Source organism: Protopterus annectens, chromosome 1.part2 (genome assembly GCF_019279795.1).
Source record: "Protopterus annectens isolate FY-2018-M chromosome 1.part2, PAN1.0, whole genome shotgun sequence".
Lineage (NCBI taxonomy): Eukaryota > Metazoa > Chordata > Ceratodontiformes > Protopteridae > Protopterus > Protopterus annectens.
The window spans coordinates 897,106,388-897,124,327 of record NC_056727.1 but is presented as its reverse complement, the minus strand read 5'-3'; the positions used below and the strand labels follow the sequence as shown (position 1 = coordinate 897,124,327).

General features: G+C 37.7%; 1 protein-coding gene across 1 annotated transcript in view; it reads left to right on the top strand.

Moving 5' to 3' along the window:
* The window catches only part of LOC122791686 (xanthine dehydrogenase/oxidase-like), a 1,688,659-nt gene that overhangs the window by 777,771 nt on the left and 892,948 nt on the right, over positions 1-17,940 (top strand). The window contains exon 16 of the mRNA XM_044059558.1: positions 8,655-8,829. Coding sequence (XP_043915493.1) covers positions 8,655-8,829 — 175 coding nt within the window. The remainder of the gene's footprint in view (positions 1-8,654; positions 8,830-17,940) is intronic.

Genomic DNA, 17,940 nt, shown 5'->3' with positions numbered 1-17,940 from the left:
GTAGCTTTGGAGATATAGTGTCAGTAGCAGTCATTTTTATGTTCATATAGGTAACTATATGGTTATCAATTCATATATTAACATATTAAGTCTGAAAAAAGTTCTTCCCAGCTATCATGTCAGCTTGTATTTCAAGTAGTTAATTTGGGGGAGGAAGCTAGGTTTATTTCTTACCCATGAGTTGGAGAACTTATATCTTTAAAACTTATCTAGTACATAGATTTAGTCACTCAAAATCAATTCTCTGTAGCCTATATCCTGTGCATCATTTCATCTTCAGTTCAGCATGACAGCAGGTAATCTTTATGAACCAAACACTCAATTGTTTTGTTTTTTTTTACCCTGGTGACAGGTATTATAGTAGTAAGCCATTTAAAGCAACAGCTGATTCATTGCATACTTCACACTGCAATGATATACATACATGTACAAGGTACCAGCAATGGTGGGCTGCAGCTGTCTCAAAATGAACAAATCCAAATGGAGGCAAGGCCTATGAACCCCATTATAAATGTGCAGATTGTCTTGCCTGAATAGCAGCTATGCAGACTTTCTTTCCTTGCATTATGACATGTCTGTTCATCATTAGGCAATGCCATTTTGCATATAATTTAATTTTGTGATGACTTGAATCCTAGCTGCATATTCTGAGTGATTCCTAAAATCTAGGAGAGTGATTTGTTTCAGAATTTATAAACTTGCTGCTTGCTAAGTGACTTGTTTGGTATATTGAATTGATAGATACGGGCTCCTTCAGTAAGAATTGTTCTAGGGCCTGAGTGTAATGACAGTAACAAAAATCCTGAGAAGAAATGAACATTATATCACCAGAATACTAGTAGTAGAAGTGTGTTACAAGGCAAAAAGATGTCTTCTGAAAATAAGGTTCTATTTTGGCATGCATGTAGAAATCTGATTAATTTGTATAAACCACATTTTTCAATATTTCTCTAGTTAATAGTCTACATTATTGACATAAAAGTGAAAGCAGGTGGGGTGCAAGGTGCAGGAACTCTTTTCTGTTGTATGAATTCTAGAAGGTTTTATTCTCTTTAACTGTGTGACTGAGCAAGTCACTTAACCAGACACCACTCCTGGGCTGAGTCTAAAAATGGTACATGGAGATCAGTGCTCTACCCCAGAAAACACATGCAAATAAAATAAAATGAAACCTGTTTTGACAATTTTAAGTTATACATTTATAGTAAAAACAAATCTTTCTAACCCTGGAATGATAGTTACTACAAAAGAAGCATAAGCATCCAAACTGGTCAGCCCAAGTCCACTCCGGTGGCATAGAGAGATAAAGCCCTGACTACAGCCCAACAGGCAGGTCATAAAAACAAAATCCCTCTGGATAGAAACACACTTGAGTTGAGCCCTAGGACTCCTTCAGGATCCACACCTGACCCCAGCAAAAAAGTGGAATAAGTACATGGGAGTTGGAGAGTAGCTGGTAGACCCTGCATGGATGTTGGGTACTGGGGGCTGGGCCAGTAACAATGAGGTCCAAATGGAGCAAAAAAGATGTTCAGTCCACTTATCTTCATTAAAGCAATTTTGTGGGTTGGGCCCTGCTTAAGTTTCTTTGGGCATAGACTCTTCTGTAGATAAACAATACTCCTGGCCTTTTTTGACATCTCTGTCAGTGATTTGAAGACATTTATCCATACTTAGTTTGACCTTGTTCCACTATACTGATCCCAGGACTCAGCATTTTCCTTTCTTCTTTAGTCTCTAGAAGAGGTGAGATGTCTCTGTCTTGGCAATTTTAAATTGTGTTTACTTTGTCTGAATATCAGGTTTTGTGCAATGCTCCTTGCTTTTGTTCTGTTACCACTAGAAAGATATCTAAAATATGGAAAGTCCTTACCAATTAATGCATCATGATTTAAGAAGGGTACCATGACTAATGGTTATAGGACTTTCTCAAACCTGGTCTGTATCTCCACTTGAGCAATTGAGTACCATCTTTTTTCCCATTTATGCATATCATTTCTACTGTTTTTGGTGATTTGGCTTTCTGTCTATAAATATACCAAGCTTTTTCCAGAGTTGATCATACTTCTCAAGTCAAGCAAGCCTTATAGTCTCTGGCACTTTGCCTTAATTATACATTTCTTTAATTTTGTGGTGGCATGATATCAAAACTCTTATATGACCAAGCGAGTGATCATTTGATTGCATTCCACAGACTTCTCACTCCACCCTCATTTCTTGGGGTCTGAACAGTTGTTTCTGTTTTGGAGTCCCCAACACAAGACTTAGCAATGCGTCCTATCTACCCACAGTTCAAGAATATATATGCAGTCCCCTTCCCTTTATTCACAATTTATTAATAGGTTTACTAGATGATGCTTCATATGCATTTTCATAAACTAAAATTCTCTCAACTAGTGTTACAGAGCTTTCAGCATCCAGTGGGTCTGCCTGACATGCCCACTTTGCAATTATTGAATAGCACAAGGATAGCCCAAACATATACCCGGGTAACTATAGATTTATTAATCTCACTAATCTCATATGTAAAGTTATGGAACATATCATCTAGGCCTCATTATTCTGGGCATTGAAAATAATAATAAACCTGAACCCTTATTAATTTCGATTTGTTAAAGGCAACTCCTACCTCCTTAACCTCATTAATCATTTTTGAATAAGTCATGGAAGAAGGAGGTAGTGGTTATACAATACATACATGATATCTTGATCTAGCCAAAATCTTTGGCAGCATTCCACTTGCATGTATTACTGAAATAATTTTAAATCTTGGCATAAAGTTATATACATTTGGTGCATAGCTAACTGGTATTCTAGAGACTCTATGTGGTTAGAGCCAGAGGTGTCACTTCTAAATACAAAAAGGTACAAGAAGTGTATCACAGGGCTGATATTTGACAACTGTTTCTCAGACATTTAAGCCAACACTCCTGGCCTATGAGTTATCTATGTTTGCAGACAACTGCAAACTGGGTGTTGTTCACTCTTCTGCTGCCTCACAGTTGCTCCATCATTGATTATACTACATTAACAACTGGTACAAGATAATAGTCTTAGACTAAAGGTGGATAAATGTACTGTAGTTCATTTTGGTAAACAAAACATTTCCACATCCTATGATATAAGAAACACACCTGTCCAATTAGACACAGTCTTAAGGGCTCTAGGCATTCTTGTTGATAATTCCTTGCTTTTGACCATCATGTGTAGTTTGGATATTGCTTTATATGGTTCAGATAAATTACAAAGAAATTTCCTCAACATCCAAGGAATTATTAATCATTATCTGTGCTACCAGCTCTCCATCTGAACTACACCAACTCACACAAGATGCCCTCACTACTACAGAGATATGGATGTGCAATAACCAACTCACCCTAAACCCCAACAAAACTAAACTTGTTATTTTTCTACCCAAAAAATCAACTCCACTAAACGAGGAAAATGTCACCACCAAAGCCCAAAACAGCACTATAACTGAGGTCATACCATATACCAAACTGTTAGGCATCATCATAGATGAAAACTTGACATTTGACCTGCACATTCAGACCAGTATTGAAAAGACACACCAAAAAATGGCCACTCTCTATAGATACAAACACCTCCTTAACCACTCCACAAAACTTTCTCTGGCCTCTTCCTTCCTACTACCATCTCTTCTTTACAGTGCACATCTCCTGACCAATAGCCTGGCATTTCTAAAATTCAAACTAGCCTAATGATACAATAAAAGTGCTAAATTTGTAACAAATGCAAATTACTCTTTTCACAACTGTTCATCTCTAAACCTACTAAACTGGTGGGAACTACCACATTTTCTGTCAGTTATTCAATTAACCACTGCACAGAAATGATTTGTAAACCAGCTAACTGCCCTTTATTGTATTCTCTACTCACACAATATCATCCAATCAGACCTCTCAGATCCAATAACCAATGGCCTGTAAATGTAGGGAAACCAATCTGCGCAGCAGGACAAATGCACTACTCCTTCACTGTAGCCAGATTATGGAATACTCTCCCACCATCATTATGGTCTGTCAGCTGTGCCCCTCTCCTTAAGAAATCCCTGAAACAACACCTGTCCTCACTATGGCTGTGCAAATGCACAAAGGCTGTAGTTCCTACAACCTGATCCCCCCCTCTCCACTGGCCTTCTCCCATCCCTAACTCATTCCTATCGTGCTTTGTATATCTCAACTCATGTGTTTAACTGATCTAATGGACTTTCTTCTACATTTACTTACTCTAAATTAAAATGATATCTTTAGCTGCTCTTATCACCAGACGGTGCTTCTGAATTCCTAAACTTCTCTTATGGTTTAACCTTCTACCAAACCCCTATTGCCTATCCTGGGAATTGGCCTAACTCTTTAACCTTCTGCCTAGATAGAACTGTCCTTCATCTTGCACAGATTTCACACCAAGCTCTTCCTTTCACCAACTGGATCTACTGTATATTATGTATATTAATCTTCTTCAATTGTTTTAATAGCTATGATCTAGCTCTTCAATGACTGGGGTTGTACTGAAATACTGTATGTTGTTCGTAAAGTTCTGTCTATTAGTTCTCCGCTGTATTGTGCTGTATTGAATTTGTACTGTGCTACAAATTTATAATGTTTATGTTTATTGTTTGTCACATAATATACTATATATGCACTGTGTAATACTTATACTTTGTTTATGGAGCTTTTCTTCCCAGACCTTCACTTAAAATGGGTTCATCTTGGCCCAGTGGACTATCCCAGTAAACAAATGCAAATACATAAATAAATAAATCGCCCCTTATTCGTTTCCTATCAAAAACATTTTTGAATATGATGCTCCTTTTGTCATGTATTTGTCAAAACATGTCACTCAACTTGAGAGACATAAAAGATTCCTAACTGAAAAGATCAATAGCACCAAAATATGTCATTATCTGGGTTGAATGGCAGCCTATCCCTGTACTCTGTCTTTTTTTAGGCTTGTCCCTGGTGATCTCTATCTAGCCTTTCAAGCTACAAAAGGCTTAACTGTTCTTGATCTTTCTTGACCTCTCATTCCTTTGCAGAAGAAGTGGTTAATTGAAATATTAGTTACTGGAAAATGTCATCAACAGACCAATAAGGCAGATTAGCATAATAGATTCATATCACAACATAATTTACATCCTTGGAGCAAACTTCCATAGCATGTCAAGCAGAGCAGCACCCTTGCCACCTTGGGAAGCAACATATTCTCTCTGGTAGATTTTGTGTTGCCTTCCTTGAAGGTACAGGGAACTTTTGAATATGGTTTATTAGCTAAAAACTTTAAGGGTTGCAAAGAAATACACACACAGACACACATACACACATAATTCTTTTACACAGTGATGTGCAGGCAAGCTCCTGCACTTCACACACACACACACACACACACACACACACACACACACACACACATATATATATATATATATATATATATATATATATATATATATATATATATGTGTGTGTGTGTGTGTCTATATATATATATATATATATATATATATATATATATATATATATATATATATATATACACCCAGTCCAAGATCAGAAAAATTTGAAGGAGATGGAGAAAAAAACAGCAAACTCATTTTTTCCTCTATGAAGGTGCAAAACAAAAAGTAAAACTCACATCCTCTCCACTCCAAGTACCAGAAACCGCAGGCAGTGTGTGACACATTGCATCCAAGTGTAGTAAAACACCAACTTCAGGAGACCAGCAACTTTCTTGTTTTGATGTTCTGCGAGTTACTTTTACTAGAAGAAGCATATACTATAGGTTTTCCATTTTAAATCTTTACAAGCTTATCTACTAATGTTAGAAATGGAACAGTATAAAGTTTATATTCTGTCCTTAGGAATGACATGCCTTTGTTTGAAAAGTAAACAGCAGTACTTGATGATTGACTGGTAATATACACTGGCTATCTTAATATTGACCTTGTTCAGGTATTTGATAATCACATAAGGAAAAATTGACAGCCTAAAAGTATTATGTAATTCAATGTGTAAATCACTTGGAAACAACAGTATGCAGTAAGTTAGGATTTGTAGTTACCTGTCTTCTCTGAAATGTATTATGAGAAATGTGAGAGGTGAGGGTATGAGGGAATGAGGCCATTTCTTTTTCAGCTGCTGAAGAAAATAGGAAGTAGGATTTGGTAACCAAGTGAGCTGATGATTAAAAGTTTGGAAACATAGCAGCTTTAATAAAAGAATGTAAAATTCTCCATGTAGTCTAGCATGACATAGTTTTAAAGAAAGGACATTATTATTACAAAATAAAAGTTCAAATCATAAGTCCACATTAGTAACTGAACATGATAGAAAGGTTAATTCCATTTCTCTAATCTGTATAGTATACAGTTGTTGGGAAGTCCCATTTCCCTCATAGGTGGTATTTATTTGGCCAAGGTTGTTTATATAATCTGCAGAAAAAAATGTTTTGATACAGAAAGAAGAAAATAAAGCTTTTAATCTTTGTAGTTAAGTGAGCTAAAATCAGGTGAAATTAGCATTCAGACTTTTCCACCTTGTTCTAAATTCAATGGTCACTGGCATCATAATGGTGCAAGATGCCTTGTGCTAGTCCATCCAGAGAGTTCAGTGTTCTGTCTGATTACCTAAGCTGCCTTATGGGTCTGAATCATGAGTACAATCTCACCCAAGAAGTTTCTCACATATCGGCAGACATGATGAGTGACAGAGAAAGAGAGGTCTTTTGCATCTGATATCAATGCCTATTTTTAAAAAAAATGAAAGTTCTCCAAAATGCTCTGTCAAGACAATGAGAAGAAAACTGCATTCTCTCTACTTTCTGTAGTTCTGGATGGTTATTGAAGGCAAAAGTGGAGGAGAGTCGCTTGGTTTTTATTACCTTTCATCTGCAAAGACAACATTGATTATCTCTCTTCTGATGAAAAACATTGAACAGTTTCTGCATGTGCCACATAGCAAGGATTGTCTTGCATAACAAGAACAGGTCTTTTTCCTGCCTTTCTCTGTATTTCCTGTCATGGCTTGGAGGCTATTTTGTTTTCTAAAGAGGAGTATTTTGTAACAGGTAGTTTTTAAAGTTCTTCAGCCGACTGGAAACTTGCCTCTAGGATATTTTGTCAAAATCAGGGATTTTTGTTGACAACAATAAAATTCTTCCCCTATAGTAGTATTCTTTAATTTCCTTGATTACCTCTCCGGTTTGCTTAGCTTTTGTTTTGTTTCATGGTTTGACTAAATGCCATTGCTGCATGCCATCTACTGTTCCATGGCAGCCTTCTGATTCAATAGTTAAAATGTTCAAGAGAGTGTTTTTGTATCCTCATAAGAAAACAGTTTTCCTATTCTGCCATTTGAATTTTGTTTTTACAGTTCTGACAAATGCTTTGAGCCTATTTTTTAAGGTTTATTTCATGGAAGGAAGTTTTCCTCTTGGCAATTACCATTGAGTGTTTCAGAAGAGGGTTTCATAATTATAGGCCATTTTATGTTAAAAGACTTGCACAGAATTCTACATTAGTCTCTGCTAGTGTTTCCTTCATACTCAGTCATGTCAGATTTTACCTAAAATCAAATTAGCTAGACTCTTAGTTTTTCTTCACTTGTGTAGAATTCTGATGACAGTACATTATACTATATGGACAAGAGAAAGCAACTACTTCCTTCTGTTTCCTGTACTAAAGGATTTGGAAATATGAAAAAAGCTTTTCATTTCTTTTACAAGGCATGCTGGACTGTCCTGTAAGAAAGCAAACAATTTTGAAGTGGACTGGAGGTTGTGCTTTGACTTAATAGATAAGCATATTTATGGTCATTGGAGTGTACTCAGGGTGGGAGTGGGGGGCTTTTTTCTTAGGCCTTTGGCTCACTATTTTCAGAATTTCATTTTTGATAAACAATGAGCTGAAAAAAAGATCTTCGAAAACTGATAAGTAAACCTGTAGAAAGTTATCTTGTAGCCTTAGATGTCTGTGCTATATTATACTATGTATGTCAAGTGAGATATATTGGGAGTGTATTTGAGATTCACCACACTTGGTATAATACTAATTTTCTGAGGTAATATCTTCCCTATGCACCGCTACTTGTTAGAGACCAGTAGCAGAGAAAGTCCTTTATGTGCATTGTTATTGTCGAACAGAAGTAGAGTTTATATATAGTTTTCTGTCATACTGGCATTCTTGACTGTTTTCAGAATTTAAGCTTTGAGAGATGATTATTCCCTCCCCCTAGGTGACTGTCAGTTCTTTGCAGTTTAGGGAATACTGTTTCAGCCAGTTAATCAAGTTGGTGACCTACTACTGGAGAATAGGACCCCAATAGCTTGTATTTGTCTTCTACTTCTATGGTATGGACCTCATATAACTGATACTACTTGATGTCAGTTACAAAAGTAAATCTGTCTAGCATTAAAAAGATTATAATAACCAGTTTAGTAATTTTCCTTGTGCATGATTTATTAGCTGTTTAAGAAATATTTTATTTGATTCCAACAAATGTATATTTCATTGCAAGCACTGTATCTTAGACAATTCTATACTGCTCACCAGTAAATATTAATGTAGTCTGATTTGTCAACTAGTTTACTTTCTTGAAATGAATAATTACTTGCATATTGACTGCCTTCTCAAACAGAGAGTGGAATGAAGCATTACTCGAGGAAGCCTGTAAACTTATTGCCAAAGAGATGACCCTAGAACCATCGGCTCCAGGTGGAATGGTCGAATTCAGAAGGACCCTTGCCATTAGCTTCTTTTTTAAATTCTATTTGACTGTACTTCAGAAATTATCCAGATATCTCAATAAAAACGTAAGTGCATTTTAATACTTTCGATAGATAATAAAGTTTACTCTTTCAGTATGTTTTCTGCAATCTTTTTTTTCTTAGAAGTTTGCTCAGTAATTATATAACCTTTTGTTGGGTTTATTGTTCGAAGGATATCACCAAGGTAGTAATATTTGTTCTCTGATCATGACTCATTTTCAAAACTGAGATTTATGTTAAGTGAGAAACATTATCAATAAGGCATGGAATGGAAATAAAATTAAATCAGAAGGTAACTAGGCAGACAAGAGCAGTTTTCCATGTTAAAGACATACAAAGAAAATAAAACATTTAACCTTCAGGATAAAATGCCCTTTTTGAGATCTCAAATGTTTACAACGAATATAGAGTCAAAAGTGCAATATCTGGATCTAAAGTTTAAGAGTTATTACTTATAATCCCAGTCACAATGAGGACCTTGTTAAGATGCTGCTTGCTAGCTTGGAAGCAAAATGCCCACCTACAATGGTGGTTTTCTACGTTTGGTATTTTATCTTCAGTGTTAGAGGGCAGGGGGCCCAACACTAATCAGGATTTTCTCATTTTAGGAGAAAGTTGGAAGTGTTGCCATGTCTATTCTTCAGTGGAGACCAAGGTGAAGGGTTTAGAACAGGCACCTAAACTGTGTTTGGATCAAGGAGTCTGGCTGGCAATGCATTCATTTTCATTTTGGATTCTAAGCAAAAGTGCTATACATTGCCAATGACATTTTTTCAGTGACTGTAAATGCCTCATTCTGTACAGATTGAACACCTCATCCACTGGTTTTCCTACATACTTCTATTGTAGCATTAGTAACTGTGGGCATAATAAAGGGCTGTGAAACTGTGCTGAGGGGCAGCTTCCACTGGAACTGATAAGTAACTATAAGGTATATTTGGAGGAAGAAAAATGGCATAATGTCCCTGAGATATGAACCAGCTTATATTTTTATTTAAGCATTTGATATTCTGATAACATCTGTTGTCACAGGATACAGCATTAATAATGGTAACCAGTTGAATGATGGGACCCCGCTAGAGGTAGTCCCGGAATATTGATACTGAATGACTGCATATACTAAGTCTAAGATGCAATTTCCTGAAATATTCCCTTTTTCCAAGGTAAGCTGATCTTGGAGTTGGTGTGTATATATATATATATATATATATATATATATATATATATATATATATATATATATATATATATATATATATATATATATATATATATATATATATATATATAAGTTTGGGACTGTGGGGGGATTCCCCCCCCCCCACACACACACACAAAAAGAACTTTTAAGGAGAAGAGAGACTTTCAAGTGCCAACATTTATTAGGGAGCTACTAATAACACTTAATAGCTATAATCAAAACAGAGCTTGGGATTCAGAAACATGCCTTAACTGACTGCTTATTGGTTAATATAGTGACGCAGAGTACAGTGATGTGGCTTGACGATAATTATCAATTACACAGGAGGCATTTAGCTCCATTTGAATCAACAATTTAAGAAATCCACTCATGTAAAGCACACTCTTCATGGACAGTGTCGTGTAAATAACACTATCAGCAAATATAGGAATGCACCATGGCTATGGTTACAGAATTCCTGAACAGAATTAGTGCATATAACATGCGTGTGAATATGCATGTGCACTAGTGCAACTTTCAGATGGCACAAGAATTGCTGAGAGTTATAACATATTGCTCCCTTAGATAGCTTTATTCATTTAGATGGGGAGGAAATGGGAGCATACAAAAGTCAGAAAAGGTGAATAAAAAGTAGAGGCCCATACAACAGGACACAGACAAGGAAAGTGTGGAAGTGGAGTGGGGCAAGAAAGATGTAATTCTTTTGGGGGCAGGGCCGATACACTTTTTAAATTTAGTTTCAAGAAGAATAGATAAGGAATGATGTATTGAAAAGATGATGAAAGAAAGAGAGTATCAGGATGGAAACAGAAGCCACTGAACAAACACAAAATGTACACAAAGACCAACAGGAGAGGTGCTGATATAAAGTTGGGGGAGAGACAGTGGATAGAAACTTGCTGACAGAGGGAGAACAAATGGTGATTGGGAGGACGGGACTTCAAATTGGGTAGGGAGGTGACACATAAGAAGGGAAACATCATGACTGGGAATAGGGTAGAGTCCTGGCTCCCTTTGGTGCTACCTTAGGCCGGACCAAGGCAGAGGTCAGTGTACTTTGTGACTACCTCTTCTAGTTAGCTCTTCCTTAGATGCCAGTCAAGACATTGCCAGGTAGCAGGGCGCCTCTGCTAGTCACATAAGCATATTCTCCAGATGGCTAATTTGGGCATCAAGCCACTGGTCCACAAATTTAGCCATCGCCTCCTCCAACTCCTACAGGGTAACATAATGGAACTCACCTGTGATGTCACTAGGGGGTGTGACAACACTCTCCAAGTGGTATATTGTTAGGAGCCAACAATGAGCCCTTTTCCCTGTGCAGCATGACCTATGTCACCCTCCACAGAGGGAAGCCATGAGGCAGGTAAAGACCCAGTAGGAAAAGGCATGGCAGGGGGATATATTGGAGACTATTGCTTCATCACAGACACACCTAGACTGACATTGCATAAAATAACAGCACAAATAGAGAAGAATAAAACAACAAACACCAAATAAAAGTGTAAAAGAGGGATAATAAGAGAGAGAGAGAGAGAGAAAATAAAGGCATTAGTATCACAGCTGTGTCTGCCTATCAGGCATGTAGATAACTACAGAAGGACTAAATATCTGCCAGGGATGCAGTGATACCGGGGGCATGAGGATAGGTTGGCATAGTATGGGATACGTTCCTATGGGATGCTGTACATAATGGTTTAGTATGATATTACCAATGAACATATGGAGTTATATGGGACACTATGTTAGTAATGTGCTGTGGGCATCAGAGGCTATGAAAGGTGTGTACAGACATACCGCTATGGGTATGTTGTGTGGGTATACAAAAGTAAAGGCTATGTGGACATGGGCACTGGTACAAACCATGCAGACCAAGACTCTCATTCTGTAAATGTGTATTATCAAAAGTGGCCAATACAATGCTAGTAACATGGGCAGCTGTCAGTAACCATTTGAAATGTCAGGACCCACTAGAGTGAGTCCTGAAATACAGAGAATGAATGGCCGAAAGATCAGACTTACATATACTAAGTCTGAGATACTGTTTCTCAGAATATTCCCTTTTCTTCAAGGTATGGTGATCTCTGAGTTGGTATATAAAAGTTTGCGGGTTGTGGAGAACTTGCTCCCCCACATGGGGGGGGGGGGGTAAAGGAGAAGAACAATTTGGCACTCAGCATTTCAAGTGCTGTTATTTCAGTAGGGAGCCACAGCTGTCAGCAAATGATGGACAAGTTCCATTATGTCAGAAGGTACTTGTCATAATGTCAGAATGCCATAGGTATGACAGCCCTGAGTGGCACATGTTTGCGTGTTTGGTAAGTCAATGGACAAAAACATGGGGAGATGTATATTTTGCTTGTTGAAGGACTTCCAGGGCTGTGTCAATGCCCACAGCACATTAACAGGCCGACAGCCTTGGATGTTTGGCACTGTGTTGCAGTAGACATGATGTAAGGACATGTTGTGCCAAGTAGGTGGTTGCCACATGAATGCATGATACCCACTGACATGTCTTGTGTATGACTCATGCCTCCTGCCAGCAAAAGCACAGAGAAATGCCCAGCAGTATGTACGGGTGCCGACTCTGGCTGTTGCAGTTATTACAACATAATTATTACACTGGTTAGCATGCTACCATTATGATGTCCAGGAACTGCTATAGGAGGACAGTAATTCTTCTTATCCCTGCATCTATAGAGGTGCTTCATTTCTGTCCTAAAGGGGATCTGGCTCCTTCTCTGTGCTCCGGAGCTGAAAAAGAATAACAGAAATGAGGGGGATTATGAATTATATTTCTTCACATTGGCACAAAAGGTCAAGATGGCATTTAGTCAAGATGGCATTTCTTAAGGTCATCGTCTGTACTGCTCATCAGAGAGGTGGATGCGAGTAGTAGCAGTTACTGCACTAACAAGGCTGAGACAGGCATCCGCTTTATACTGGGGAGTTTTGTAGGTGTTCCCAAGCAGGTGCTCTCAGTGGTCTCCATACATAACATACAGATATATTTTTGTCTTCTTAGAGCTCCTCCTGGGATCCCTGACACCCCAGTGCCTTTTGAAGCCATTTAATATGTCGCAATCCAGAAGAATATGGTAACACTTTCATATTGATGCATGTTACTCCTGCCAACATGTGATGTACAAAAGATGACACTTATTGTGATGTCACAGGGCCATCCTTTTATAGCTTTTATATATATGCCATGGCAGGATGGTGATAGGGTGTGAACAGTACCATGTCAGGAGAGTCTCAACAGCAGAACAACCACATTCGCTTTCATTCCTGCACTTTAGCACCATTGTGGACCATAATAAAAAAAAATGCATTTACCCACATACCATCTGGGATCATTGATCCACCCAGATCTGTGCAATGTACTCATTTGATACTCATGAGAGGGCACAATCTGGGACGGGCATTGTAGTACAACCCTTGTCATGTGCACATTATTATAAAAAGGTGACAGAGATATTTACTCTAACTATGGTCAATAACATAAGCAGAATACTAAGAACCCTGAAACTGCATGGTAAACACAATCACAGCCATTACTGTGCTCATTGCAATACAACATTTGTTACATTCAACAGAGAATCACAGTGACCCTTATCAGATGCAGAGTCCACATTTGGGCTTTCATAGCATTGCAAGTGAAGTATGTGAGTGGGTGATAATGAAGGCAAATCTGTTTATGCACATCTGCTGTAGATCTATGGTGTTTGTTGATTTAGATGTATTGTTTCCTTGAGGAATGTTGTTGAACAGGCAACAAGTGCTGGTTGACTGCGGAGAGATGTACACAAATAAAGGTTTTTAAATTATATGATGTACGCTGCTGTCATTTAAGATTTTAAGTGTTGCAGCAGGACGTCTGCTGTAGGTTGCAGAAATTGGGGTGATAGGCCACATGTTAAGGCCAGGGACTGTGGGTGCTACAATGTTGTTTCCCTTTTATCATGCAGTGTCCTAGAAGCGAGGGTGTCTACCTGTGATGACGACTTTTGCATGGTAGGTACCTGTCTGATGGCTGACCAGTTATGCATTATCATTAGCTGATTTTAGAAAGGGGGGAGCATTCTAACTTTTGTCAACAGTAGTGTGCTTACAATGGATTGACTGGAGAAGGAAAAAGAGGGATGCTTCATGCTTAGCAAATGATTTATAAAAATGAGTGTATACCAAGCCTATATATTCCCTGTTCTGAAGGAGGTATAGGCCTCCTTGAAATTGATTACATGTATAGATCGGGTTTACTTCAAAATATTGAAATGCCAGAATATTGAATCCCATTTCATCAAGATGAAAACAACAAAATTTCACTTAATTGAATGGTTACATCATTGAAAACGACGCTCAGGAAAGGAACTACTTGGCCACCATGGAGGTATTTGACCTTTTGCCCACTGTAGAGCGCTCTTGGAGTTGGCATATTTAGTTAGGGGGGTTGCTGTGTTTGATTTATTTCGTTATGTGTAGTTTGTACATGGTGGCCAAGTATTTCCTTCCCCGGGCATTGTTTTCGATGATGTAACCGTTCGATTAAGTGAAGTTTCGTTGTTTTCATCTCGATGAAATGGGGTTCGATATTCTGATATTTTGAAGTAGACCCATAGACCTGCAATTGTAGGACTGCACATATATCTGCTGACCTCACAAAATTCAAATGTAGTGAAAGTTTTAAAACATGAGGAGAGTAAGTCTAAGATGACTTCCCCTGCTTAGTTTAGCAGAAGCATGCCTGTGTCAATAAGGAATGGAAATCAGACTAAAAGTAGATAAAAATCAGGCAGCAACTGAATGTGCCAAAAACAAAAGAAAGAATATAAGGTGAAGGATCAGATAAGAAGGCAAGAAATGTGGAAAATGCTGAAATATAGTTGCAAGTATAAAAAACTCTTAGAACAACCTCATGTTGATCAGGATAGAATGAAGGAATAGTTAAGGAAAGGTGAATTTAAACCAAAAGATGGCAGCCCAAGATCATAAACTATGTACACAGTGGTTTACAAAGTCCATTGAACATGTGGGAGAAGCAGACATATGTAGGTTTTGTAAAACGGAATTGGAAACAGTTGCACATCTTGTTGCTGGACGTGATATACTAACGACAGAAGGACTGTATACTGAAAGGCATAATAATGTGGCAAGACTGTTGCATTGGGGTTTATGCAAATATTATAATATTGAAGTAGCTGAGAAGCATTGGAAACTTGAGTAACAAAACATTATAGAGAACGATAAAGTTTGTATCACGTGGTATCACTCATTACCAACAGTTCAAAAAATAGATGGAAGAAAACCAGATATAGCAGTCCATGAAAAGAAGACAAAGGTAGCATTCATCATTGAAATTGCTACAACCAGTGACTATAGTGTCTTAACGTACAGTGAGATACAAAGTCATAAAATAGCAAGAATTGCAGGCAGAAATGAGGGCAATGTAGAAGAAGGATACCCAATCAGTTCCAATAGTCATAGGAGCAATGGTACTTATAAAAAAGAATTTACAATAGTACTTAGAGAAGTTACTGATACATGTAATTCCATATGAATTGCAGAAGGAATCCATAGTGGGCACATTGTGGGTGCTGCAAAGAGCACTTCTGGTTAACATCAAATATTGAAACAATACTAATTTCAAGAACTTTAACCGTACTTTGACTTAGGAATGAGTTCCATTCTTGTCATGGTATTAGAAACCCAAAACACTTGTAGAAATTAAAAATAGGAGAGGCCATATACTGCACAGACCTCTGAGATACGACTTCTGTCATTGTTGGGTCTAGTCAATGTCCATTTCCAGTCGCCTATTATGATAAGTAGTGGCTGATGGAAAGAGAGTATGTTTACTGGTTGTATGGGTGTGTGTGTGTGTGTGTGTGTGTGTGTGTGTGTGTGTGTGTGTGTGTGTGTGTGTGTGTGGGGGGGGGATGTTAAATCCCATTGCCCAACAGTACTAGCCTGGTATTGCTTCATGGGAGATTGAGGCAAACATATTTCCTTTTCTTATTCTTGAATTGTTTTGGAATTGTTTTACCATAAATTCTATATTACATTTATGGACAATTTTGCAAGAACTTCATAACAAGGTGCTTCATGACTGAGTTGTGGTGGGCCTTAACACATACTTGTATAGGATGCCAGAAATGGATCATTTTAGAGTGTGGCATTGACATGCCCTGGAATGGCTTGCCTTAGCACACTGCCTCCTGCTGTGCTGCACACATTTATTGTTATTCATTTATTTACTTTGTTTAGTGGGAAAGCCTGACTGGATGGGAACCCCTTTTCACCAGAAACCTGGGAGAAAAGTTCCACATATGAAAAATACAGTGTTAGTAAAGTAAACTGACAGACATATAAAAATATCAGTCATATAGAAACAATAATGAAAATAGCATGGCTCAATTCAGATGTGAAGTTACAGAAAATACTATCTATAGAATATAGAAATCGAATCTGTTTAACAGAGAATAGGGCAATAATCAGAGAATGATTTGTACATATTATGGCTAAACAATTGCAATTCTTGAAACCCAGGATGTCCGTAGCATAGCCCAAAGACAGGTATATACATATTTATAGCTTAACACAAATTTTGATTATAAGAACACATTTTGCCATTTAACTGCCTATAGTCTTTTTCTGAGGTAGGCCTTGAACCAAGAAACAAAGGAAGTAACAGTCATACTGAGAGTGAAAATAGGTATTTAATTGAAAAAGAGGAGATAAGAGTAGATTGTAACAGTGAAAGTAAAATTAAAGCAAAGGGAAAAAAGACAGATGATACAGAAGAGATGGTGTGGAATGAAGGCAGAAGATATTATATTATATATGTGGAATAAGCTCAGGGGTTAGCCATGGAAGGAACATAGCCAGGAGAGCAATCTGAGCATAGTCAGGACTCTCAGAAGTGCTGTTCATGCGTTGTTTAAAGGTTTATGGTTGCTGATTTGTTTCATGATATGAGAAATAAAGTTCCATTTTTTAGAGACATGGGAGGAGTACAAGGATCACCCGTGGCATTGTTGGCCTTAGCTGGTAAGAGGAATAGTTTGTCTGAGGAGCAAAGTGTTCTGGGGGTATGGTTTAATGATGTTACAGAGAGAAGGACATTTTTTGAGGTAGTATAAAAATGTATGTGTGTATGGTAAGGGGTCCCCTTCAGATGATCAACTATTGGGAGAGTCGAACTTCATATGGTTGAGACCATATGTTCGAATTTGTCAAAAGTCAAAGCATTTGTATCGAGTTTGCGGCATGGTAGAGATCATGGAATTTACCCTTCTAGTCACTGTAGTGTGATCTCCGAGTTGGTGTTTATAATTTGTAGGGGGTGTGGGGGTTGCAGGAGGGCTTACCCCCTGCAAAAATAGAAATTTTTGCTGTTTAGTTGTTTTCAACTTTTCAGAAAGTTGAATATATGGTCTCAAACATATGATGCTCGACTGTCCAAAAAAGTCAATGTTGTCATATAGACCCATGTGGTATGTAGTTGTGAGAGAGTTAGTTAGGGGGTTAAGCTATGTTCAGTTGTATTTCAGTACAGAGCAGTGACAGGATCTGTAAAGCATGTTAGCTGTGTATTTGGTTACTTTATTGCAACATTTTTTGAGTGCATTTAATTGTGCGGTTTGGGGGTAAACTAATACTGGAACAGCATATAGAAGAGTTGGAAGGAGGAGTGTTAAGGCAGTAGCTTTTCAGGCATTTTTTTGAGGCATGATCAGTCAAGTAAGGGTTAACTCATTGGAGGATAAGTAGTTTTTTGTGTGTGTTTTAATTGGTGCTAATTGTAGGTTGAGGATGAATTTCATTTCATTGTCTATGATGAATCTTAAGAGCTTTGTTTGATTTACTATATAGATTTTGATAATGTCTGGAGAGCTAGTAGTAAAGAATGGTATTTTGGCCAAATAGTGCTTTGGAGTGAAAAGCATTAGTTCATC